Source organism: Somniosus microcephalus, chromosome 18, assembly GCF_052327205.1.
Source record: "Somniosus microcephalus isolate GS21.2 chromosome 18, FLI_Smic_1.0, whole genome shotgun sequence".
NCBI lineage: Eukaryota > Metazoa > Chordata > Chondrichthyes > Squaliformes > Somniosidae > Somniosus > Somniosus microcephalus.
The window spans coordinates 14,418,810-14,437,210 of NC_141004.1; the positions used below are offsets into that span (position 1 = coordinate 14,418,810).

General features: G+C 50.4%; 1 protein-coding gene across 3 annotated transcripts in view; it reads right to left on the minus strand.

Annotated features, from left to right (window-relative positions):
* The window catches only part of cntn2 (contactin 2), a 160,898-nt gene that overhangs the window by 10,044 nt on the left and 132,453 nt on the right, over nt 1-18,401 (minus strand). For all 3 annotated transcript variants that reach the window (XM_086011083.1, XM_086011082.1, XM_086011081.1), the window contains 5 exons: nt 16,715-16,864; nt 14,561-14,631; nt 11,555-11,789; nt 10,130-10,245; nt 7,369-7,555 (listed from right to left, as the gene is read on the minus strand). In XM_086011083.1, the coding sequence (XP_085867209.1) occupies nt 7,369-7,555; nt 10,130-10,245; nt 11,555-11,789; nt 14,561-14,631; nt 16,715-16,864 (759 nt within the window). The remainder of the gene's footprint in view (nt 1-7,368; nt 7,556-10,129; nt 10,246-11,554; nt 11,790-14,560; nt 14,632-16,714; nt 16,865-18,401) is intronic.

Here is an 18,401-nt window from a genome sequence, read left to right on the forward strand (position 1 = left end):
AGCACTAACTAATAAGAGTTCAGAGCAAAATAAAACAGGCCCCACCCTCCAGTGTAGGAACAGATCTCCCTAACCGGAGTAATAGCTGATTGTGAAGATTTCTCTCATTTGCATGGGGCGAGGGTAAAGTGTTTGAGATTATATGGAGCCCATTACTAATATTTAATGAGCGGGGTTGGTGGGGGAAGGGGAGAATTCTTGATGGGGATTCCATTTTGCCTGCGGTTGTTGAAATCTAAGAGGCTCTGGCCTAGAAATTCAGTAGGCTTTGCGCCCAATTTTCGCCCAAAGAGGGTTTCTGCGCCAGTGTAAGAGGGTGCGCTGATATTCAACGCTGCGGTAATGGCGGCGGTAGCCGGTAGCGCTGCGCCGACACCGATGACGTCATCGGTGTGCGCAGTGCCCCGGTTCCGCCCCGCTTCCGGCCCAAACCCCATATTTAGTTGCGGCCGCCTCTTCTGCAGCGGCCGCAAACAGTGTTTGAAAAACGGGGCCGTACTGCTGCGCTACTGGGGCGCTTTAAGGTGGAGGTGCGGTCGGCCGCTTTTTCGGCGGCCGCCTGCCCGCACCTCCCTCCCCGGCCTCCTACACCACCCCCCCCCGCGGCATTGGTGGCTGATTCCCGCGAGCCCGGCACTTCTCCGTGGTGCCGGGCTCATTTGCCGGCAGAATCCAGCGGCGATCTCACGGCTGCAGGCAGCTCCTCCTTAAGAGAAGGAGGAGGCCTGCAGTACCCCAGCCTGCCGCACCGCATCGGGTGGCGCAGCGGCAGCTGGAGCGCTGAAATTCACTTTCAGCGCCCCAAGCGGAGGCGGGCACACCCTGGAACAGCGCCCGGTTCCGACTTGGGGCGCTAAAAATGAATTTCTGGCGGGCGCAACTGGCTCCGCGCGCAGCGCTAACTTTTGGGCGTTAGCCTGCTGGCGGGCCTTAACTGAATTTCTAGGCCTCTCTGTTTTATCGTGTTTTCCTAACCTGATTCTTAACTACACCCATGACCGAAGGAAGATTAGCATATTGGCTATTTGTAAAACAATATATATATTTGTCCTTGGGATGTGGGTAGTGTTGGCAAGGGAACATTTATTGCCTTGAGAGTATTAAGAGGCCAGCCATGTAGTGTGGGACTGGAATCACATGTTGGCCAGACTAAGTAGTGGGGATGGAAGGTTCCTTGTGTTGGTAACGAACGGATTAAAATCAGTGCGGTTTTTTTTCCAGTACATTGTGGAGTTTTACTGAGAGATGGTGTACTTGGTCACTGCCTTTGTCCCTTCCGACACGGTGTGTTTGGCCAGCTCCCCTGGGCTGGCAGCAGGCGCACAGTGGTCTGGATCTCCTGGGAGCTGATGGTCGAGCGATTGTTGTAATGGGCCAGGCAGGGAGCCTCACCCCGTCACGTGCTCAAATGTACCGTTCACAAAGGAGGCCACAATGCTCATGATCTAGGAGGAGATGCCGGTGTTGAGAACATGAGAACATAAGAATTAGGAGCAGGATTTGGCCATTTGGCCCTTCGAACCTGCTCTGCCATTCAATAAGATCATGGCTGATCTGTTACCTCATCTCCACTTTCCTGCACTATCCCCATAACGCTTGATTCCCTTAATATCCAAAAATCTATCGATCTCTGTCTTGAATATACTCAATGACTGAGCCTCCACAGCCCTCTGAGGTAGAGAATTCCAAAGATTCACCACCCGCTGAGTGAAGAAATTTCTCCTCATCTCAGTCCTAAATGGCCGACCCCTTATTCTGAGACTGTGACCCCTGGTTCTAGACTCCCCAGCCAGGGGAAACATCCTCCCTGCATCTACCCTGTCAAGCCCTGTAAGAATTTTGTATGTTTCAATGAGATCACCTCTCATTCTTCTAAACTCCAGAGAATATAGGCCTAGTCTACTCCGACACGGTGTGTTTGGCCAGCTCCCCTGGGACGGCAGCAGGCGTACAGCGGTCTGGATCTCCTGGGAGCTGATGGTCGAGCGATTGTTGTAATGGGCCAGGCAGGGAGCCTCACCCCGTCACGCGCTCAAATGTACTGTTCACAAAGGAGGCCTAGGAGAAGATGCCGGGGTGTTGAGGGGTGAACTTGCTTCATCACTTTGCAGACGTAGATGGAGTAACTCTCCTTCCTCCACCTTCTCCCATTCATGCAGCCCTTTGCTGCAGCTTTATTCAGGGCTTTCTTTGGTGCCCTTCTTGGGAGCTGCTTTCTTCTCCTGAGGCATTTTCAAACTCAATTTCAGACACATTGCTATAGGGAACATATATACTCTGCTTGTAATAACAACAGAAAATGCTGGAAAAACTCAGCAGGCCAGGCAACATCCATGGAGAGAGAAATAGAGTCAACGTTTCGAGCCAAACTCTTTGTCAAGACTCTTTGTTATTTCGGATTTCCAGCATCCGCAGTATTTTGCTATTATACTCTGCTTGTGCTGAACTCGTCATGGTAAATTACTGGCTACGGTGGCTGGGAACCCTTAACTCTTCTCTATAACAGGGATGAGCGCATACTTACAGGGATAAACAAGTCAGAGCCAGTGGAAAAGTGTTCGGAATGTGAAAAACAAGCTAAGGCGCCGAGAAGGTGCAAGACGCAGACTTTAGGATTGGTTTTCCAGAGGGAGGAGGTTTAAGATTCATGGTATGTTACGATAATTGGTGCTAATGAGCATGGCTTTGTTCTGATATAAGCGGGTAAACTGCCCAAGGGGCGAGAAGGACTCTGTTCCCAAGGGTCTTGGCTTCCCGTGAGGCAGCAGCAAGAAAACTCCCAATGGGGCTTCCATTTGTGAGTATAGACGCGTTGCTTATGAATGCCGTGCTTCTGTGCTAATGAGGTGTTATCATAGCTTACTCTAGTGTTTGAGCCTTACTTGGACAGAAGAAAGTCCAACACCTTGAAGGGCATTAGCCAACCAGTTGAATTATTACATTACCACCTTAAACGTTCGCTCCCTCCACCACCGGCGTACCGTGGCTGCAGTGTGTACCATCTACAAGATGCACTGCAGCAACTTGCCAAGGCTCCTTTGGCAGCACCTCCCAAACCCGCGACCTCTACCACCTAGAAGGACAAGGGCAGCAGGCTCATGGGAACACCACCACCTCCAAGTTCCCCTCCATGTCGCACACCATTCTGACTTAGAAGTATATCGGCCGTTCTTTCATCGTTGCTGGGTCAAAATCCTGGAACTCCCTCCCTAACAGCTCTGTGGGAGTACCTTCACCACACGGACTGCAGCGGTTCAAGAAGGCGGCTCACCACCACCTTCTCAAGGGCAGTTAGGGATGGGCAATAAATGCTGGCCTTGCCAGCGACGCCCACATCCCATAAAGGAATTTAAAAAAAAAATTCTTATGGTATTGGAGCAGTTTTCACGATCATATTTTCCTATAAACTGCCAGATTTATTGAATTTGATATCACAACTTGCCATGGTTTTGATGTGAACTCATGACCTCAGGGTCGCTAGTCTAGTCCCACTACCACTGCATGACAGCATGGAAAGGTTCTAACCCTCCCATTTAATTCTAGACCAAATTCTGCCTAAACATTCCCTGATTCCGAAAGCAAACCTCCAGAATATTCATCCATCTCCACTTAATCAACACCAGCCTATGGCTCTCCACAGACACCCTGAAGCCCTATCAACAGTGCATCCATTGTGGGCCATGAATACCTGACCATATTGTTCTGTACCCCTCCAATAAACTTCTGCTTCCCCACAAGATATTTATTCAGTTCCTTTTCCGAAGTCAATCTAATCTCGCTCCGTTAATTTTGGTAGGTGTCTGCATCCACCACTAGGAGGGGAACAAGGGATGAACTCATCGAGTCTGTGAGCCAAGTGGGGTGTCTCGCTTGATGGGAGAACAGATCAGAGACTGCATGTGGTGCTCCAGCGCTCCTGGTTTGCAGGACTCCAGATTCGCCAGTCAATATTACAGGTTGAGCGTCCAAAATCCGTAAAATGTTCCGGAATCCGGGACGATTGGTGGCAGGGTCATCCGGAATCCGTAAAATGTTCCGGAATCCGGACACCCTGTCAAACTGTTTCCGCCAGCCGGGCCCAGTGAAAAGTCAAAAAATGAAATCCAACTACTGCTTTGAGTACTGTACATTTCCTTTTCAAATTTGAAGATGGTAGCAAAAGATCCAGGCCGGGAAGCTGACATTAAGTACAGTTACAGCGTACTGCGTTGTAAAAACAAGAGAGGGAGGCTTACCATGCATTGCGAGGAAGTGAGGACTACAATGCCTGCGAGGAGAAGAACTACAAGGTGACGTCCAAAAACCAGAAATATCGCAACCTGGACCCAGGCATTTCCGGACTTGGATCGTGTTTCTGATGTCCGAAGTCCGGAAACGCCCGAGCCCCAGGTTGCGATATCTCTGGACTTCGGACATCAGAAACACATTCCGAAGTCCGGAAAAAAACACGAAAACTGGCTCGGCCTCGGTCCGGAGGTTGCTGGATTCAGGACGCTCGACCTGTACTGGCAAAATCAGGAGGTTCCCGCTTCCACACCAGAATCCCCAATCAGCGCTCCCACACCGAGTGACACCCCAGGGGAATAAATTTGTTCAAGCCCGTTTACGGACGTGAATTGGGCGGCGTGTGACGCTGACTGCGCCGGAAGAGGCTGGGCCCGAGGGCCACCCAAATTTGGACCTCGGGCCTCGTCTTAATAAGTCGGGAGAGCTCCGACGTTGAAGGAGGAGAGTGAGAGGGCAACAATGGAAGGAGAGGTAGCAAAACATAGAGGAGCAGAGCTGGAGAGACAGAGAAGCGAGGGGGGAGAGTGAACCATTTTTGCAGTCCTACCACTATTTCCACCCCCAGAGGAGTGTGGGAAGCTGACACTTGTTTTTGAGACCCTGCCAGAAAGAGGTCTGGGAACCGCGGGGTCAGGTAGTTTTGTGAAGAATGGTAATTTGCTTGAGTTAGCGTTGAGAAAAAGGCATCTGGATAGGGGAAAAAAGGTGCATGGAGCAGGAGCATGGACGGGGCATGTGTGGGGACAGGGCATGTGCGTGGGTGGGGCATGTGTGTGGGTGGGGCATGTATGGTGTTGGGGCATGTGCGTGGGTGGGGCATGCGTGTGGGCGGGGCATGTGTGTGAGTGGGGCATGTGCGTGCGCGGGGCATGTGTGTGGGTGGGGCATGTGTGTGGGTGATGTGTGTGGGTGTGGAATGTGCATGGGCGGGGCATGTATGGGGGTGGGGCATGTGCGTGGGTGAGGCATTTGCGTGGGCGGGGCATGTGCGTGGGTGGGGCATGTGGGTGGTCGAGGCATGCGTGTGGGCAGTGTATACGCGTGGGCGGGGCACGTGCGTGGGCGGGGCACGTGCGTGGGCGGGGCATGTGCGTGGGCGGGGCATTGCGTGGGCGGGGCATTGCGTGGGCGGGGCATTGCGTGGGTGGGGCATTGCGTGGGGCAGGGCATGTGCGTGGGTGGGGCATGTGTGTGTGGGCGGGGCATGTGCGTGGGCAGGGCAGGTGCGTGGGCAGGGCAGGTGCGTGGGCAGGGCATGTACATGGGCAGGGCATGGTCGAGGCATGCGTGTGGGCAGTGTATACACGTGGGTGGGGCATGAGCATGGGTGGGGCATGTGCGTGGGCGGGGCATCTGCGTGGGTGGGGCATGTGTGTGGGGGCGGGGCATGTGTGTGGGCGGGGCATGTGCGTGGGCAGGGCATGTGCGTGGGCAGGGCATGTGCGTGGGCAGGGCATGTATGTGGTCGAGGCATGCGTGTTGGCAGTGTATACACGTGGGCGGGGGCATGCGTGCGGGCGGGATATTAGCGTGGGTGCGGCATGTGCATGGGCGGGGCATGTGTGTGGGTGGGGCATGTGCGTGGGTGGGACATGTGTGTGGGCGGGGCATGAAAGTAGGCAGGGCTTGTGTGTGGTCGATGCATGCGTGTGTGCAGTGTATACACGTGGGCGGGGCATGCGTGTGGGTGGGGCATGTGCATGGGTGGAGCATGTGCGTGGGCGGGGCATGAATGTAGGCAGGGCTTGTGTGTGGTCGAGGCATGCGTGTGGGCAGTGTATACACATGGGCAGGGCATGCGTGTGGGCCGGGTATTAGCGTGGGCAGGGCATGTTTGTGGGCAGGGCATGTGTGTGGGTGGGGCATGTTTATGGGCGGGGTTACCATCAATTTATCAGTTATTGTGCCTATACCAGTCTCATTTGAGATTTGTTAATGTTAAACTTGCATCCTCCAGTCTGTGCTCACAGTCTAAGTCAGACACTTATATTATTTATACCTCTGAGCATTTTAAAGACTTGGGCTACACCTCCCCTCCATTTCCTTTTCCACAAACTCAGTTCTCCTAATCCTTGTTGCTTGTCTCTGAACCTACTCCAGTTCATTAATGTCCTTCCACATGTAGGATAACAAAGGCAGCCACCATATTCCAAATACTCTCAAGTAGATACAGTGAGTTTGGATCTTTACATAAAATTTATGGCACAGAAACAGGCTTTTCGGCCTGACTGGTCCGTGCCGGCATTTATCCTCCACACGAGCCTCCTCCCACCTTACTTCATCACACCCTATCAGAATGACCTTCTATTCCTTTCTCCCGCATGTGTTTATCTAGCTTCCCCTTAAATATCTCTATAATATTCGCCTCAACCACTCCCTGTGGTAGCAAGTTCCACATTGCAACCACTCTCTGGGCAAAGATATTTCTCGTAATAGGATCTATTAGTGACTATCCTATATTTATGACTCCCTGGCTTTGGACTCTCCCACAAGTGGAGGATTTGGACCTCCAATGCCATTCATTACACAGGAGACCTTACATCGGATATACGGCACAGAAACAGGCCATTCGGCCCAACGAGTCCATGCCGGCGTTTATGCTCCACTCGAGCCTCCTCCCGTCTTTCCACATTTCAATCTATCAGCATAACCCTCTATTCCCTTCTCCCTCAGATGCTTGTCTAGCCTCCCCTTAAATGCATCTCTGTTATTCGCCTCAACCACTCCCTGTGGTAGCGAGTTCCACATTCTCACCACTCTCTGGGTAAAGAAGTTTCTTCTGAATTCCCTATTGGATTTCTTGGTGACTATCTTCTATTGATGGGCCTCTAGTTTTGCTCTTCCCCACAAGTGGAAACATTCTTTCTGTATCCACTCTATCAAAACCTTTCATGATTTTAAAGACCTCTATTAGGTCACCCCTCAGCCTTCTCTTTTCAAGAGAAGAGAGACCCAGCCTGTTCATCCTTTCCTGATAGGTGTACCCTCACATTTCTGGTATCATCCTTGTAAATCTTCTCTCTCTTCTGTAAATCGCTCTCCTCCAAGCGCTAAACCCTGAAACAGCAGCACCGTACTCACGCGCTTTCTTGGTGATGACGGTTGTGGAGGGGCCGGCAGGGCCGCTGCCAGCACTGTTGTAGGCCCTGACCTCCACGTGGTACAGAGTGCTGGGCTTCAGGCCTGGGACTCGGGCCGACGTTTCGAGCCCAAGGGTCCTCACTCGATCCGCCGAAGCCTCTTTATCGTTCTCTCTCCAGTACCTGATCTTTGGAGATGGGAAAAACGTACAAAAAAAAAAAAGAAAAGAATGGAGAGCATTAAAAGAAAATAATGAAGCGAAAAAACAAGCTTGAGGTAAGCTGCCCATTAGGGTGCTTCAAACCAGCCTCTCTGGGGGCAATTTTGACTCTGCACGATAGTGTAGAATGGGTGATTGCGAGTCGGCAGCCTGTTTTACATCTCTCCCCCATTGAAGTCAGTGGAAATGAACATTGGGTTGAGATGCAAGCCTCTCAACCTTTCTCCCCGAAGGTACTGACTGCTGCGTGCCTCCACCACCTCACCAAAGTCACCGCTCTTTTCGCACGCCAGTCTAGAAGCGCGGGTCCGCCGGTTATTCGACGGTGGGAGCATCACAGCAAAGCCTGATCCTGTCCGCGCCCCATGCTCACCAGAAATCGCGAGATAGCGGTTAGGAGATGAGATGAATCAGTCATTCATGAAAGAAAGACTTATGAAATAATACTGAGCGGCCTGCGGGTGGCGCTGCCCAGGGAGAGTATAAATACTCGGGCATGGGCCCAGCTTGTGCAGGACATTCTTAACAGGAACTAGTGAAGGACACAACTAGACCTCCATGTTGTAAAACAGTTGATTAAAGCTTTGTTTAACGCTTAGACCAAGTGCCTAGTAGTTTTCTTACGTCAGGAGAGGAAACCCGGGCAGATTTTATGTCACCCCTTCCAGTGGTGTTGGCCTCAACTACAGGAAGCTCTTTTTTATCCGGCACCGACGGGACCGGCGTGGTGCCGGTTTATCAAAAAGTCCGGATAACAGAGTTATAGTTAAAAGGTACGAGAGCTCCGAACACAGCAATAAAAACAAAGCTTCCCTGTTGCTTAGCAACAGCTGCAAGAACCACCAAGCGTCCCTGTTGCTTAGCAACAAGTGCAGAAAGCCCCAATTACACAGCGAAGAATCAAGAAACGGCCACAAATATTAAGAAAAACTTAACTGAACCTACTCCTGAATTTTGCCGGTTAACCGAGATTTCCGGTTGTTTGGGTGCCGGTAAATCGAGAGTTTCCGGTATACTGCCGTACCTCTTGCTCCAACTCAGATCAAGTTAGAAAGAAAGAACTTGCATATGGCACCTTTTACAGCCTCACAACCAAAGCACGTTACTGCCAATAAACACTGTTCTAAGGTAGGAAACGCGGCAGCCAATTTGCACACAGCAAGCTCCCACAAACAGCATCGTGATAATGACCAGATCATCTGTTTTAGTGATGTTGGTTGAGGAATAACTATTGGCCCAGGACAGCGAGGAGAACTCCCCTGCTCTTCTTCGAAAGAGTGCCAGGGGATCTTTTCCATCAACCTGAGAGGGCCTCGAGTTAACATCTTATCCGAAAGACGCCCCCTCTGACAGTGCAGCACTCCCTCAGCACTGCACTTTGTGTCAGCCTAGATTATGCGCTCAAGTATCTGAGTCAGGCGAGGGTGCTACCAACTGAGCTACAACTGACACAGTAAACTCAGAGCTAGGTCCCACAATCGTTTCTACACTTTCCAATACAATCATAAGACCATTTATCAAAGTCTTTGGCCTAGAAATTGACTATTGCCCCGTTTGGGGCGCCAGCCTCGCCAGGGCGCTAACAGTAGCGCCCCGGAAGCAGTCGCGGCCGCCCGCAGGAAATTCAGTTTGTGCGCCCCAGAGGGAAGCGCGGCGCTACTGGAGGTACCCCGCATCCCTCTTGGGGCGCTGCAGCTGAATATCGCTGCGCAACGTGCCGCAGCGCCGCGCTGCGGTACTGCAGACCTTCCTCCCTTTCTTAAAGGGGAGGGGCCTTGTGCAGCGCGATCGAGGATCGCGAGTGCCGGCAAAAGAGCCTGGCACCGAGGAGAAGTGCCGGGCTCTTGGAATGCAGTCGGCACTCTGCGGGGGGGTGGGGGGGGGGGGGGGCAGTGGGGGGGGCTCAGGAGGCCGGGGACGGCAGCGCGGAGAGGTGCTGGCAGGCGGCCAGCAAAATAAATGGCTGCCCCGCACCTCTCCTTTAATTAGCGCCTCTACCGCCGCAGGTAGGCCCCCCTGAACCGGTCGCAAATAGCGCCCGGCGTTAAAGCAGGGGGCGCATCTAAATATTGCGATCGGGGCGTTAGCGGGGCACTGCGCACACCGATGATGTCATCGGTAGCGGCACAGCGCTAACGGCTAGCGACGCCATTAGCGTCCCGCTGAATTTAGCGGGAGGCGTGGCCAGTGGCTTCCGACCCACTTAGCGCCCTCTTAAGGCGCTAACAGGTGGCGCAGCCCACTGAATTTCTAGGCCTTTTTGTTTAATAAAAATTAACACCTTTGAAATAAAACTATTTTCTTCGGTTTCTACCTATTTCCATGAAGCAAGTAGACTTCCCCTAAATTTATTAATGAGTGCCTCACCGTGGCGGGGAAACTCCTTGGAGCTCTGGCGAATTGACTTCACGGAAGCACGGCGGGAAACCTCCCAGGGAGAGGGGGGGCGGGTAATGCTCCGAGATAATTTTCCCGCGTCCCGTGGCCCTGAACACAGCACCCTCCCCGCTGGGAAAGGGTAAAGGCAAAAGAGCAGCTCACCTCGTAGCCCAGCAGTATACCGTTCATGGTGACCTGTCCGACTGGCTTCCAGCTCACCTCGACTTCGGAGGAGGAGAGGCTGTTGGCCGATACCCCAGAGGGGGCAACGCTCGGTGCTGATGGGGGGGGGAGAAAAACATGTTAGCAATTCGTTGTGAGATGGCTGTGCAGGTTGACAGGCTAGCCCATCAGATTAGACAATGAATGGGTTTCACCCCGTGGAGCGGGTGCAGAGGAGATTTACAAGGCTACCAAAGTTCACCATCTTGGCTAACAGATGAAGATGGATGAGATAATGGGGGACGACCACTGTCCATTCAGTCTCCTTTTTGTTTGTTAAGGTGCCCCACCAAGAAATCACACCATTGACATCCTTCCTAAAGTGCGGTGTCCACTGGACTGGACAGACTAGATGCAGGAAGGATGTTCCCGATGGTCAGGGAGTCCAGAACCAGAGGTCACAGTCTAAGGATAAGGGGTAAGCCATTTAGGACAGAAATGAGGAGGAATTTCTTCACCCAGAGAGTGGTGAACCTGTGGAATTCTCTACCACAGAAGGCAGTAGAGGCCAATTCATTAAATATATTCAAGAAGGAATTAGATATATTTCTTAAGGCTAAAGGGATCAAGGGGTATGGGGAGAAAGCAAGGACCGGGTACTGAATTTGGATGATCAGCCATGATCGCATTGAATGGCGGAGCAGGCTCGAGGGGCCGAATGGCCTACTCCTGCTCCTATCTTCTATGTTTCTATGTTTCTATGTCCAATTCTGAGTGCCACACTTCAGGGAGGATGACAAGGCCTTGGAGAGGGTGCAGAGGAGAGTTACTGGAATGGAACCAGGGATGAGGGGCTACAATAACATAGAGAGGCCGCAGAAGCTGGGCTGTTCTCCTTAGAGCAGAGAAGGTTAAGAGATTTGATAGAGGTGTTCAAAATCATCAGGGGTTTTGGTAGAGCAGATACGGAGAAACTGTGTCCACTGGCTGGAGGGTTGGTAAACAGAGAAACACATATTTAAGTTAATTAAAATCCAGGTAAGAAATTAGGAGAATTTTTTTTTTTTAACACAAGTTGTTACGATCTGGAACGCGCTGCCTGAGGGGGCGGTGGAAGCAGATTCAATAGTAACTTTCAAAAGGGAATTGGAGAAATACTTGAAAGGGAAATATTTTCACGGCTATGGGGAAAGAGCGGGGGGGGGTGGGTGCGGGGAGTGGGACTAATTGGATAGCTCTTTCAAGGAGCCGGCACAGGCACGATGGGCCAAATGGCCTCCTGCTGTGCAGCGTGATTCAATGAATATATTACCCTAATAAAACAATGGTGGGGGAGGTGCAACTATAGAAGAGAGCCTAAATGATAGTACGAAATCGAGGACAAAAGTACGGCCGATGACAGAGAGTTGGGATCACCAACCTTACCTTCCTCTGCAGAGTAGACGACTGTGGTCTGGCTGTACGGTCCCTGACCCTTGTTGTTGAAGGCCTTCACCTTCACTTCGAATCGACTGTACGATGCGACCGTATCATTCCTGTAAACGTACCGCGAGGACTCCGCGCCCAGAACCTTTGCGTTCCTCCAGTCTTTCGTCCCCTCCTTTCGAAAGGTGATGATGTAGCCAAAGCCCTCGCCGTTCTGGTACTCGCGTGGCACAGGCTTAAATTAAATCCGTCAATAAATAGGAAAGTTAAAATCCGGAGAAGCTTTCTAATCCCCCCTCCACCCCATCCTCTTCTTTTGAAGGAGCTGACTCGTACCGGGATTGAGTTCCCCTGGCACCAGCAACCCTTTCCCCACCTCAAGCACGTGTCCAAAGTTCGTGAATGAGACTCAACTGTGAATTTCAGTGGGCTGCTCAACTACAGCAGCATCACATGCAAACCTGATCCTCGCCCAATATCCACACCCCTTAGAGTAATGGGGGGTCAGTTGCTAGTGATCTAGAGTGGGGAGCACTGGCGGAATATTTTTCCTTTCCTATCCCAGCCCTGCTGTGACCAAATCCAGTACCCCAAGTTTTTATACTGACCAGGCAAGGCTGAACAGGCTGGGGCTCTTTTCTCTAGAAAAGGGAAGACTGTGGGGTGACCTGATAGAGGTCTTTAAGATTATGAAAGGGTTCAATAGGGTAGATGTAAAGAAGACGGTTCCACTTGTGGGGGAGTCCAGAACTAGGGGGTCATAAATATCAGATCACTAATAAATCCAATAGGGAATTCAGGGGCAGCTTCTTTACCCAGAGAGTGGTGAGAACGTGGAACTCGCTACCCCAGGGAGTGGTTGAGGAGAATAGTATAGATACATTTAGAGACTCAGGGGGTGATTTTCACTCAGAAGTCGGGAAGGAGGCAGGACTACAACTTTCAGGGTTGTAGTCCCGCCTCCATCGAGATGCAGCCAATCCACGTGATTTTAACTTGATTGACCATGTTGAGCCCACCCAGCGGGCTCAGCAGGCCAATTAAGGGTCACCTGGCAACAGGTGACATCACAGAGTGAAATTTCATCTGTCAAGACGTTTTGACAGATGAAATATCAGCGTTTCACAGCTGTTTGAAGCTGTCAAACACTGACAGTCTTATTTCTAACCTGAGTCCTTCTACACAAACTGAGTTAGAAATCTCCCCGGCACAGAAAGCTGCAGGCTGTCACTGTTGACAGTTCGCAGCCGTTCTGCTTTCTGTGCTGGTTAGATGATGGACTCCCGAAACCTAGAGGAAGGAAGGCTGAAAAGGTAAGTACAGGTAATTTAAACTTCTTTACACACTTTAGACACACCAAACACACTTACCTTTGCACTCATGCACCCATCACTCACCTGAACACCGACATCTCGACCCCTCCAAGCCCTTCAACCCGACGGCCCGACTCCTCTAACTTGGCGTGGTTTGGAGCCGTCGGGAATCCCACACTTCAACCTTAAAAATAGGGATTAGGCTAAAAACTGCCTGTTAACTACCTGTTAACAGGCAGTTAATTGTCATTAATCCCTTCCCGCCTCGGGGAGGCGGGTCCCAGTGCGGGGCGGGTACCCACCTGCTTTGAAACTGGCATGGAAGCGGGTTGGGGGCGGGATGGGGTCGGGACCCCTGATTTTGGGATTTTAACCCCCCGCACGCCTCCAATCCCGCCTCCACGGCCCAATGAAAATCCTGCCCTGAGTGTCTTCGCTTCCACCACTTCCGTCGGCAGTGAGTTCCAGGTCCTCACCACTCGCTGCGTAAATTTTTTTTCCCTCACATCCCCCCTGTGTCTCTTGCCCAATACCTTAAATCTGTGTCCCCCTAGTCCTTGTACCATCAACTAGTGGGAACAGCCTTTCCCTGTCTAGCCTATCCAAACCTGTCATAATCTTGTACACCTCGATCAAATCACCCCTCAACCTCCTTTGCCCTAATGAAAACAAATCCAGCTTCTCCAACCTGTCCTTGTAGCTAAGATCCCCCATCCCCGGAACCATTCCGGTAAATCTCCTCTGCACTCGCTCAAGTGCCTTCACATCCTTCCTAAAGTGTGGTGACCAGAACTGGATGCAATACTCCAGTTGTGGCCTAACCAGCGCTTTATAAAGGTTCAGCATAACTTCTCTACTTGTGTACTCAATACATCTATTTATGAAGCCCAAGATCCCATATGCTTTGCTAACCACTCTCAATATGTCCCGCCACCTTCAGGGACCTATGCACATTAACTCCCAGGTCACTCTGTCCCTGCACACTCTTTAAAAATGTTTCCACTTCTACCGATATTTTGTCAGTATCCACCTTCTTAGTAAACACTGATATAAAGTACTCACTGAGTATTCTAGCCTGCACCTCTAAGCATATATCACCTTCTTTGTCTCTAATAGGCCCCACCCCGCCTCTTACTACCTGCTTACTGTTTATATGCTGGTAGAATATTTTTGGGTTCCCTTTTATGTTAACCGCCATTCTACTCTCATATTCTCTCTTTGCCAATCTTATTTTCATCTTCACATCCCCTCTCAACTTATTGTATTTGGTCTGGTTCTCCCTTGAAGAATTCACCTGACATTCATCATACATCCTCTTTTTTTGTTTCATTTAAGGGGAGGCTAGAAAAACACATGAGGGAGGAAGGAATAGAAGGTTATGCTGATAGGATTTGATGAAGTAGGAAATCTGACCCACAAAATCATTGTTTCGTGGGGAAAAAAATTCTGGCATTCTCCAGTCCCACCTGAGACCTGTTCACTTTGTACATGTGTCCTTTAGTTCTGTATCCAAGCCCTGAAGGTGGAGGGAAGGGGGAAGGGACAGTAAAGGTTTTGTCTCTCAGTTGAAAATAAATAAATCTCTGGTTTTTAGCCTAAATCCTCCACTCTGCAGTTCACCACACAAGGACCCTCCCCACTGTGAGCCTACTCTCCACACCAGTTTCAGTCTCGGGCTTTCCTGATTACTCACCGCCCACAGAATTGTGACCTCGTGCTGATCTCCGCCTCCGCCGGTGATGCTTGATGGAGCAACTGTGGGAGCTAGGGGGCACAAAGTGGAATATCTTGAACCATAAAAACATACGCAAGTGCAAGAGCTCTTCTGGTGTCATGATGTGTTTCAGACTCCAATGGAAACCAGCATGGGGAGAGATGCGAAACGGGCTGCCGACTCGCTCTCGCCCGTTTTACAGCGTCGCACAAAGTTATCAAGATCTGTTATTACTTCGGCAAATGCAGCAGCCAATTTTCACCCTACAACTAACAATTGGATGAATAAGTCAAGTTAATTTGTTTCTCGTGCTGCTGGTTGAGGGACGAATGTTGGCCCAAAACACTGGGAGAACTCCCCTGCTCTTCTTTAAATTGTGCCGTGGGATCTTCAACATCTACCTGAACACACGGACAGGATCTTGGTTTTACGTTTCACCTGAAAGGCAGTGCCGCCAACAGAGCCGCACTCGAGTAAGTGTCAGCTGCGGCTCAGTGGGTAGCACTTCCTGCCTTTTTTTTTTCTTTTCTACGTCAGAAGGTCATGGGTTCAAATCCCACTCCAGAGACATGAGCACAAAAAATCTAGGCTGACACTCCCAGTGCAATACTGAGGGAGTGCTGCACTGTCGGAGGTGCCGTCTTTCACGTAAGACATTAAACCGAGGTCCTGTATGCCTTCTCAGGTGGACATAAAAGATCACACGGCACTATTTGAAGAAAGAGTAGTGGAGTTTTCCCCGCTGTCCTGGCCTATATTTATCTCTTGACACCTAAAACAGATTATGTGGCCATTTATCTCATTGCTGTTTGTGGGAGCTTGCTGTGCGCAAATTGGCTGCTGTTTTCCCTACATTACAACAGCGACTGTACGTCAAAAGTACTTAATTGGCTTTGGGACATTTTGATGTTGTGAAAGATGCTATATAAACACAATTCTTTCTTTTTATTATTGCACTGGTATGTCGGCCCACAACCCTTTGACCTAGAGGTGAGCACCCTACCAACTGAGTTAGTTCAAGGCTGATGGCCAGATTTTCTGGACTAGCTTTCAGTCTGGGAACATGGATGTGTAAAATCAAACAGGAGGGAGAAAGTAAAATAGCTCCCAAGTTATTTATCAGGAATTCAATGAAATTTGAAAGAATAAAGATATCTTCATGCTCATACAGGACCCTTCTTAGTTCAGCTCACTGGCTGAGCGATGAAAACAACTAGCAGACTCAACATGGTGCGAACCTCAATTCCAACCTCATACATTAAGCCATAGATTTTCAAAGTGCGGTCTGTGGATCCACAAGGTCATTAGATTTCTATCGATTTGGGGTCGGCCATACTGATGATTGTAAGCACAATAATTCTACGTTCAATCATTTTTCCCTAGATTTTCTGTATTTGTTGACTTACTAACACATTGGGTTGAATCTTGCTGGAAAAATAACAGCGTGTTAACGAGGCACGCCGTTATTAATCGGCCAGTAGGTTCAGGGGATTAAGTGATGCGCCGTGAGTTGGGGGTCTCCGGGAGGGTGCCATTATTTGCTGGGGGGTCTCCGGGAGTGTGCCATTATTTGCTGGGGGTATCCGGGAGGGTGCCATTATTTGCTGGGGGTCTCCAGGAGGGTGCCATTATTTACTGGGGGTCTCCGGGAGTGTGGCATTATTTGCTGGGGGGTTCCCGGGAGTGTGTCATTATTTGCTGGGGGGTCTCCGGGAGTGTGCCATTATTTGCTGGGGGATCTCCGGGAGTGTGCCATTATTTGCTGGGGGATCTCCGGGAGTGTGCCATTATTTGCTGGGGGGTCTCCGGGAGTGTGCCATTATTTGCTGGGGGGTCTCTGGGAGTGTGCCATTATTCCTTTTCCCAGTTTTGAAGGGTCATCGACCTGAAACGTTAACTCTGTTTCTCTCTCCACAGATGCTGCCTGACCTGTTGAGTATTTCCAGCATTTTTTTGTTTTTATTTCAAATTTCCAGCATCCACAGTATTTTGCTTTTGTTTTTGTGTGCCAATATTTGCCGGTGTTTTTACAGGAATGTACAAATATTTTTTTGAGGGGTTTGCAGTAAGTCACATCAGATTATTTTTTAGGGTCACAAATGAAGACTAGAGACGCCCAACTTGCTCACTTACCCGCTTCTCTGGTGCGTATAGACTGTGAGGGTAGGCTGGGGTCACCAGTTCCCAAGATGTTGTTGGCTGTGACTCGGAATTCATAATCCATCCATGGAATGAGGTTAGTTACCCAGGCTGTCTCCGCATTGCCTTCTATATGTTGGGGAGCTTGACAGACGTAATTGAAAAGAGAAAGAGTTAGAACATTGGCCCCCCCAACCAAGGATGCCTCAGTGAACGAATGCACTGTGCAGTGCGCTACTGAACCATAAAAAACAGGAAGATCCCAGTTTCCATCCCTACTTTTGATTAGGTGTCAGCTGCGGCTCGCTGAGTAGCACTCTCGCCTCTGAGGCAAGTGGTTGTGGGTTCACAGTCCCGCTCCATAAGACTTGAGCGCAAAATTCTAGGCTGACACTGCAGTGCAGTACTGAGGGAGTGCTGCACTGTCGGAGGTGCCATCTTTCAGATGAGACACATCTGAGGACTCGTCTGCCCTCTCAGGTGAACGTAAAAGATCCTAAAAAAAGAGCAGGGGTTAGAAAAGAAGAGTAGGGGTGTTCTCCCTGGTGTCCTAGCCAATATTTATCCCTTAACCAAAAATCACTAAAACAGATGATCTGGTCATTATCACTTTGTTGTTTGTGGGAGCTTGCTGTACACAAATTGGCTGCTGCTGTGGTCTGGAGGGGACCGCTGTCTGGCGATAAGGAGGTAAGCCTCGGGGGTAGGGGAAGGCCCAAGTGAGGCCTGGAGGAGCACCCCATGGCCCGGCTCCTGTTTGCTGGCAGGTTTCACCGGTGGCTCCATCACGGCGTGCGATTGCCATGCTTCGGCGTTTAAAATCGCGTCGGGGTCCTAATTGCATCGGAGGACGCCCGACTTTCACAGGTTAATCGGGTCCACATCGGGATGACCACCAACTCCATCCCCCACCCCCCCTCCCCCACCTCATGCTGCAGAAAAACCAGCGGCTATAATGGCGTCAGGCGTGAGCTCATCAGGAACGAAGAGGGGGGGAGCGGGAAGCTGCCATTTTAATCACCCAATGACCCTGTTCCCAATGGGTGGGCGATGCGGTTGCCGACTCTAGCTGGGCGAATTCCTGGAGGTTTCATCACATGACCTCTTGCCTCCAACCGCCTCACCCAGTCAAATATCCTTTTGTTTAATCCATCCCCCCCAACCCCCCGTCTCCAATAAACAAAAGTGTTCAAAGAAAATTAAGAGAGAAACAATTTTTTTAAATTTCCCCCCCCACCCGCAACCTATGATTTTTCTCCAGGGTTTGTTCTGGAGATTAACCTTTAATTCCTGGAGGCTCCAGGCCGATCCTGGAGGGTTGGCAACCCGAGCAGACAGGGTTAAAGCCAGGCCTTTGCTCTCTCGGCCCACACATTGGCCTGAGGTGCAGAAATCCTTCAACACCCGTGGATCTGAAAGTTCATTACCTTCAGGAGAAGTGAGAAATGAAAAAAAAATAAAACAAAAATCATTCTCCTCCTCCGCTCAAACACCCACGGCCTATTATTTCAGATATATATATAAAAAAATAGGTTACACTCCTCCAAACAAACAACTCCTGGTAAATTTTAGTTTGGCCTCTCGCGCGATTAAAATGGAAATTTTGCTGAATTGAATTTCGAATGATTAATTTCAGTGCTCTCGCCCTGACACTCTGCGAACAGTCAGGCTGCACTGCGCA